The following is an 8,062-nucleotide window of genomic DNA, read 5'->3' as shown; positions in this document are numbered from 1 at the left end:
TGTATCATTGCTTTGGTGGGAGCAAATGCAAATGCAAAAGCTATATTGTCACCTTGTCTGCTGTACAACTTTCCTAGAATCTATCTATCTGACTTCCATTTGTAATTAGTTATAGCTACCAATCAAGCTTAAATGTCAGATACCTAAAATAGTAACTCCTGAGCTGAAAGGAACCAATCGGGGCTGCCAAGAAGTTGGAGTGTCACACTTAAAGCAACATGGCGGGAAGCCTTTACAGTAGAAAACGACTTAGAGTGATGGAGCAAGAGAAGATTCATCTGAGATGGCAAAGACACATTCCAGCAGATGATTTCCTGTGTTATGAGTCTGTTATTTAGTAATTGGGCTATTTAAAGTCAAGCATATAGAATGGCAAGTGCCTATGCTGATATCAGACTGGTGGTTTCTTTCTTCCTATGCCATACTCATTGAATATGTACCACTCGGATTGTGTTAAATTATGGGAGGAGTCATGTATAAATATCTCTGGAGCCTGAGGTTTGGGTCTTTGGGTCCTAGATTGAGAGCAGCTTTGTTGTGAGACAGGATCCCTCTCTCAATAAACCTATTTTCTTTTGGCTTAGAGACTTTGGTTCTTGCTTCTTCTAACACTGCAACTTAGAAATTGTCACAATAGTATTGATCTAGTAGTAGGAAGCTCCGATAGTGATATTTCAGAATGCTATGGATGACATAAGGAATAAAAGTCCTTAGAATCATCAGTTTGAGATCACTCTCTGATCCTACTATCTATATTTTCAAGCCACTGCATGCTTCTAAGAAATGGGAGTTTAGTCTCATATTTAGGAACAGATCCAGGTCTCATTCAATGTGTGGCTTACTTTACTCTAACTGGAGTTTTCAGGAGGTCGTCCTGGGCAGAGAATATTTATGTGTCACCAGGGTAAAAATGTGGGGTTTCCTCCCACAAAGAGCATAGAGGTACCTGGTAACTTGTGAGTCACTGCTGATCAGCACATAGGGGCTAATAGCTGGGAAACATGAAGCCAGGAAAGCAGAGGAGTGCATCAACCAGGGTGGGGACTTTATAAAAGACATATATGCTGTTAAGATGCAATTGAAAGCATAAGAGGAAACAAAGGTGCTTACTAGCAGTAGAATAGTGTTGGTGGCCCTGGTCTCAGGGGAGGCTCTGGGGGAGAGGCAGGTAAGGTGAACTTGCTGGACTTGCTGGTGATGCCTGTACAGAAGAAACATCATGTAGCCACTGGCAGAGACCATGAGTCCCAAAAATATAGCATCAGGAAAGGAGATAATGGTTGCAAATATGGAAACTTGAAACCCAGCAAGAATTTGATAAGAGCAGTATCCAGTAAGTTGTATCTCAGTAATGTTTCTGGTGTATTTTGGTCCCTTAATTCCCCAAGGGATATAGCTACAAAAAAGCAGGTGAAAAGTCCAAAAGAAGAGACTGGAAGGCATAAGGTATCTTGGGGCTCTGGCTTTAAGCTCTGCCCAATTGGAGTTGCTGGGGCTGATGGTGATGGCCTGAAAGCCACTCAGGAGGCAAGTCATGCTGAGGGAAAGGTCCCGAGCTACTTTGTGAAGGTAGAAAATAATTTTACAGCCAGTTTCATCCAGGAAATTCATCAGTCCCAAAGCTGTCATTGTCTCAGGGATGCCCTTTGAGAGAAGCACCAAGCAGTTGACCAAGGCCAGCTGAGTGATAATAGTGTCTACAGGTCTCATCCTATGTCCACTGAGAAATGAAAACATGAAGAGACAAATAAGGAAGGAATTCCCTAGAAGCCCAATTCCCATTTGGGGAAAGAAAGCAAACCTCAAGATTATGTCTTTCGATTTCATATTAGTTGTGTCTTGATGAGAAGATCTGTCTTCAAAGGTAGAAAAACCTAGAGAAAAGGAAAAGTTGATTTTATTTGTGAGGACTTCCTCCTCAGTCCCCCCTTGCACATCCTATTTAAGGTCTTTCCTTCTGGTCTTTACAGAAACATTCTCATACTTGGCTTTGGTCTATAGAGCAGGGGGGTTGGGATTAGTGGGGGGATGCTATTCCTTTACCCTCTTTTAGTTTAATATTAGGAAACCCCATGTTTTCACCTGGCAAAATCCCATAATTCACCAGGTGTTCTCTTAGCTGGACAAGCACTGGACAAACTCAGAAAGTCCAGAAATAGTTCAAACTTGTCACATTCTTGCTGTTAGCCATCATTGTCAGTGCTATAGCTCATTGTGCAGCCACTAGTATAAGTACTGAGATGGTTATGGGGATACAGTGAGACTCTAATGAGAAGGGGGGTCAAGAAACAAGTCAATTATGGAAAGGTGAGGGAGATAACACAGGGGTCTGATGAAAATCCTGCTGTCTTCATGAGCCGCTTAGCGGACTCTCTGAAGAAATATACCAACCTAGACCCCCAAAGAGATGTAGGAATAACTGTCCTCAATATTCATTTTATCAGCTAGTCTGCTCCTGACATTAGGAGAGAGCTCCAGAAGTTAGACTGGGGTCCCCAGATCCCATCCTCACAGCTACTTGACATTGCTTTTAAGATTTTTAATAACAGGGACCTTGCAGTAGCCAAAGAGAGAGCAAAAGATGGCTCGTGCCCGCTCCATAGACCAAGATTCTATAATAGCAGCAGCCATCACCACATCTGCTGCCAGCAGAACTCCGGCTGGCCGAGATTCTGGCAGCTGCAGTAAACCGGGACACAGAAGGTGAGGCCAGCTCTCCTACCTCTTTGTCCCCAGGTCAGCACCCAAGAGATCGGCTTAGTGAAAATCCAGCGCTCTGCAGCTTGCTCTCCTGACCAGCACCTTGTCAGGCCCATGGCCAAGCTGGACATAGGAGGCAAGCCTAGGAATGGTTTGGGGGCGACCTCTGTCTTACTCTCTGGTTCAGGTCCTAACATTCAATCAAGACACAAAGTGGGGATGGGATAAAAGGACCCTAAATGTAGACAGACACTGCCCCTCACAGAACTAGCCTTTGATCTGATTACTTAACTTTGGTAAAGCAGGCCACACCCTGCCCTGCATTCAGCCTTTCCAGCTTCCACTGGGAAAAAAAAAGCGGTCACACTTTACTCCTGATCTGATAAAGTCCCTTTTCGGTTTTGCTCTGGTCAGTTTTAATTTTTTTGTTTAAGTCTGTTCCATCTAGGCTCAAGGATTCATGACACTGTGCCTATGCATTGCCTCTGGACTCTCTGGGCCCCTCACAGCTCTGCACATTCCAGGCCTTCTCCACTTCTCTCCCCTTCCCCTCCCTTGCGCCGTGATTTCTTCCACCCCGGTCAGCATGAAGCAGTTTCAGAAGAATCTTCGTCCCCTTTCCTTATATATAGAGAAGTGGGGAAATGTTATGGAGTGCAGAGCACCCCAGAAGTTCTCTGGGGCACACCAAGGAAGCTTTTCCTTGAGAAACTAAACCAGAGGACAGATAATGCCTAGAGAGATAAGCAGAACCAAATTGGACTGAGCTAGCTTCAGATTCCTACCCTTCATTCTGGTCTCCCTTACCCTGGGGAGATAAATTTGGGTGTGGCTGTGGCCTTTGTGTCCTGAAGAGAGGTCTGTAGCCACCCCTCACCCAATTCTTCCAGTCACTACCAGTGGGGGATGGTCCTCCCTCACTAAAGGAACTTTGCACAGGCAGATGGTCCACCCCCATCAGTCCTCTATAAAAGTACCTTCCAGTCTCCTGCTCGTGGAGATTGGTACCTCTGAGCCATGTGCTTTGTGCCTATCTCCCCATGAGAAGTCTAAGGATTTCTTATTTGCATTCCAATACCTCTGCAATTGGGATAGCATTCTACAGCTCCTTTCTTACCACCCTGTCCTTCACACTTATCACAAATTACATTCTTTTGCAAAGCTAGTTTTCTTGTTGCACCATTATATAAACCTTCCAAGGTCACCAACAACTGATGAACAACATTTTTACCTCTCCGTTCCCTTTGCATTCTTCCACCTCCTCCAAAAAACATATCGAAGATAACCATTGGAGAACCAAAGCCACCACCAGAACCATCCTGTTTGATGGCTTGTTCTCCACCTTTGTCATATAAGTCTCTTTTCTTTGCATCAGAAAGTACTTCATAAGCTTGAGAAATCTGTTTGAACTTTTCTCCTTCATTTCGATTCATGTCTGGGTGATATTTCAAGGCTAGTTTTCTATATGCCTTTTTTAGTTCTTCCTGGGAGGCATTGGGTTTTACCCCCAAAACATCATAATAAGTCATTTCCTTCATCATTTTTTTATAACCAGGAGTGCCGCTCGTGGTACACCGGGTGTTGAAATGCCCACGTCCGGGGTGGGGTGAGAGGGGACCGCCCAGGAGCCAGTTGGGATGTTAGGGGATCGAGTGGAAGAGAGAGAAGATTGGGGGAGTGGGCACGAGGTCTTGTGCGTGGAGCTCAGGCAACGGCAGGAAATTCTGGGGTGCTCTGCACCCCATGACACTAAGAAACCCAAAGATCCCAACCCCAAAGACCAAGGGAAAAGCAGCTCCCTCTCCCACCTCAGGTATGAGGTGTGGCAGGACGTGACCCCAGTATGCTGATAAGCAATACTAGGGTCTGCAAGAGCATATGCAGCATATGGATGGATGCTGCCTAGCCTACTGATACTTCAATACCAAAGATCCCCTCTTAGGTATCTGGCCCCAGTTTTTGCATTTCCCCTTGTATAGCTCCCTTCTCTTTGTTTTGTAAACAAGACCAGTCTTCTCTTAGTCCAGTTGGACCATCATCAAGGAAATCACTGTTCCCTTTCCATATATCCCTGTCTCCTAATAAATCTCTTTTATTTTACAAGATTCAAGATGATCTTCCAATTCTTTGGGTGACTAGCCACCCCCCCCCAAACATTTCTGGTATCAAAATCAGGGAAAAGTCATCAGACAAGTAAAAAGAGTGCTGCTCATTTGGCTCTTGGATTCCCTGGGTGGGGTATGCACTGTGTTTCTCTCCTCGGGCAGGAGCCTCAGTCACTTTGGGTGGGCCCCCAAGGTCTGAGGTTGGAATAGGAAGGGACAGGGAGAGAGCATTCTGTATGATTCCCACCCCTCAGGTGTAACCTTAAAAACCAGGAAGAAATTGGACATAGACAAAAGGAAGTGAATGATTTTCTATTGTAACACCAAATGGCTATTATTTGTAGGAGAGAGGAGAATTGAGGTAAACAGGCCTCCTGATTAGCCCCTACCACACCTCAGACTGAGCTAGCCCGGAAGAAGTAACATCTCACAGCTGTTTCTTTGTTTGTTGTCTTATGTGCATTTATATGTCTGTCAAATGTTATAATCGTGTGTATAATCTATGGAAATTTTCGGTTGAGACTCATAAAGCTGATTCTAAACCCGTTGCCTTCCTGAGCTGTGGCCAGACTCTGAAGGTGTGGAAAAGGCTGTCTGACTTCAGGATACCTTTACATTGTGAACGACTCAGAGTCTTAATTTGGCATTGGAATGTAAATTCTCTGTTAGGCATTCATAGCCTTAGATGAACATTGTAAAAGCTGGTTTAAAAAAAATACTGCCACCTTTGAAATCTTTTGTAGTGGAAAAGTTTAAAATCAGGAATCATTTGTAATGTCTAAAAGTTGCAGCTTACACCATATATTAAAATAAGGTCAAAATGGGTACATGATTTATTATGTACATAAAGGATGATACCATAGGTAAATTAGGAGAGGAAGGAATAGTTTACCTCTCAGATCTATGGAAAGGAGAACAATTTATGACCAAACAGGAGATAAAGAATATTATGGGGGCAGCTAGGTGGTACAGTGGATAGAGCACTGGCCCTGGATTCTGGAGGACCTGAGTTCAAATCTGGCCTCAGACACTTAACACTTACTACCTGTGTGACCCTGGGCAAGTCACTTAACCCCCATTGCCTCACCAAAAAAGAAGAATTTTATAAAATGTGTTATGGGAATATTATGGGCCCCAGTTACCCCAGAAGTTGTCTGGGGAGGTCAAGGAACCTACTCCTTGAAGCCCCAGGAGCTTTCCCTAGAGATCAAGGAACCTTGTCCTTGAAACTAAACCAAAGGACAGACACACCCAGAGAGATAAGCCACACTTGGGACTGAGTTAGCTCCAGGACCACCACCTTTCATTCTAGTCTCCCTCACCCCCTCAATGAGGTAATCCTGTTAGAGTTGGCTGCACCAGGAGGGGACAGAGCAACTGCCCACTACCAGACTGCTTCCAGCCCAACACCCAATAAGGGACATTTCACCCTTCCTTGGGTGGTCACGCCATCTTGGCCCTATAAAAGGGTGCTCCCCAGTCTAGTCGGGGAGAAAAGAGTTTTAAACTTTCCTCCCGGCCAGTTTCTCTTGTATCCAATAAACCTTTTATTTTATGCCTAACTAGGATGTGTTTGAGAATGTAATTCTTTACAGAGGAATCCTAAGGACCCACGTGTTTTCCCCATACAAATGCAAAATGGATAATTTTGATTACATTAAATTAAAAAGGTTTTGTTCAAACAGAAGCAATGCAGCCAAAATTAGAAGAGGGGCAGCTAGGTGGCTCAGTGGATAGAGCACTCGCCTTGGATTTGGAGGACCTGAGTTCAAATCCAGAGTCAGACACTTGACAATTACTGTGTGATTACCAGCTTACTGTGTGACCCTGGGAAAGTCACTTAACCCCCATTGCCCCGCCAAAAAAAAAAAAAAGAAGGGAAGCAGAAAGATGGGAAACAATTTTTTACAGCTAGTGTTTCTGATAAAGGCTTCATTTCTAAAATATATATAGAATTAAATTAAATTTATAAGAACACAAGTCATTCCCCAATTGAGAAATGGTCAAAGGATATGAACAGGCAGTTTTCAGAAGAAGAAATAAAATTTATCTATTGTCAAATGAAAAAATGTTCTAAATCACTATTGGTTAGAGAAATACAAATTAAAATATCTCTGAGGTACCACCTCATGCCTATAAGATTGGCTAATATGACAAAAAATAAAAATAATATATATTGGAGAAGCTGTGGAAAAATTGGAACACTACTGCATTGTTGGTGGAGCTGTGAACTGATCCAACCATTCTGGAGAGCAATTTGGAACAATGCCCAAAGGGCTATGGTACTGTACATACCCTTTGACCCAGTAAAACCACTACTAGGTCGTATCCCAAAGAGATCATAGAAAAGGGAAAAGGACCCACATGTACAAAAATATTTATAGCTGCTCTCTTAGTGGTGGCAAAACATTGGAAATCAAGGGAATGCCCGTCAATTGCTTATCAGACACTTAACATTTACTAGCTGTGTGACCCTGGGCAAGTCACTTAACCACAATTGCCTCACTAAAAAAAAAAAAAAAGCATTGGTTCTATGACTATTGTTGGCAAAGAATGGAGCTGATAAATTAAAACTCACCAGGAGGAGGCAGTACCATGAAAGCTAATGGCAGAGTAGATCCAATGTCAAATGCTGAAAGGTGCTATTGTATTACTTCTGTATCCTATGCTACACAGGCCCAATTTCTGTGTTTACACAGATTGGATTCAATTTTTGCAACATCAGCAGACATACCAAATACTATGTGTGTGTGTGTGTGTGTGTGTGTGTGTGTGTGTGTGTGTGTGTGTGTAAAATGAGGTAGATATGAGGTACAGAACTTGCAATCAGAGAGATGAGTTCAAATCCAGCTTCAGGCAATTACTGACTATGTGATCCTTGGCTGGTCATTTATACTTTGCTTCAGTTTCTTCAACTGAACAGAGAGGGAGGGAGGAGGCTCTGAGGAGGTTAAAGAAATTCACTCTCTCTGTTGGATGCTTTGCAAAATCATATGCCTGCTTCAAGATCCTTCCTTTAAGTTTACCTCCCTGACTCCATACTGTAGAAAATTTGTACTAGGTTCTGTCTCCCCTTCATGTCCCAGAGAATACTTTCTCCTTTGAATAGATATACCACATATCTGAGTCTGAGATATAAGAAGACACTCACCAGGCTGGTCTCAGCAGCTGGTCTGTCAGGCATGGTAGTGGCAATCAGCATGTCAGTGGGCAGGCTGTGTAAAAGCAGGGCCCTAGTTAAAGGGTCTTAATTCCCA

At 43.5% G+C, this 8,062-nt stretch overlaps 1 protein-coding gene across 1 annotated transcript; it reads right to left on the bottom strand.

The window, feature by feature from the left end:
- Positions 1–861: 861 nt before the first annotated feature.
- Positions 862–1,827, bottom strand: LOC122748437 (vomeronasal type-1 receptor 1-like). The gene has a single exon (XM_043994070.1). It carries the CDS (start codon positions 1,825–1,827, stop codon positions 862–864), a length of 966 nt encoding a protein of 321 aa, XP_043850005.1.
- Positions 1,828–8,062: the final 6,235 nt, after the last annotated feature.

This window comes from Dromiciops gliroides, chromosome 3, assembly GCF_019393635.1.
Source record: "Dromiciops gliroides isolate mDroGli1 chromosome 3, mDroGli1.pri, whole genome shotgun sequence".
Taxonomy (NCBI): Eukaryota; Metazoa; Chordata; class Mammalia; order Microbiotheria; family Microbiotheriidae; genus Dromiciops; species Dromiciops gliroides.
The sequence above is the reverse complement of the archived record's forward strand: the minus strand, read 5'-3'. Positions and strand labels throughout refer to the sequence as shown.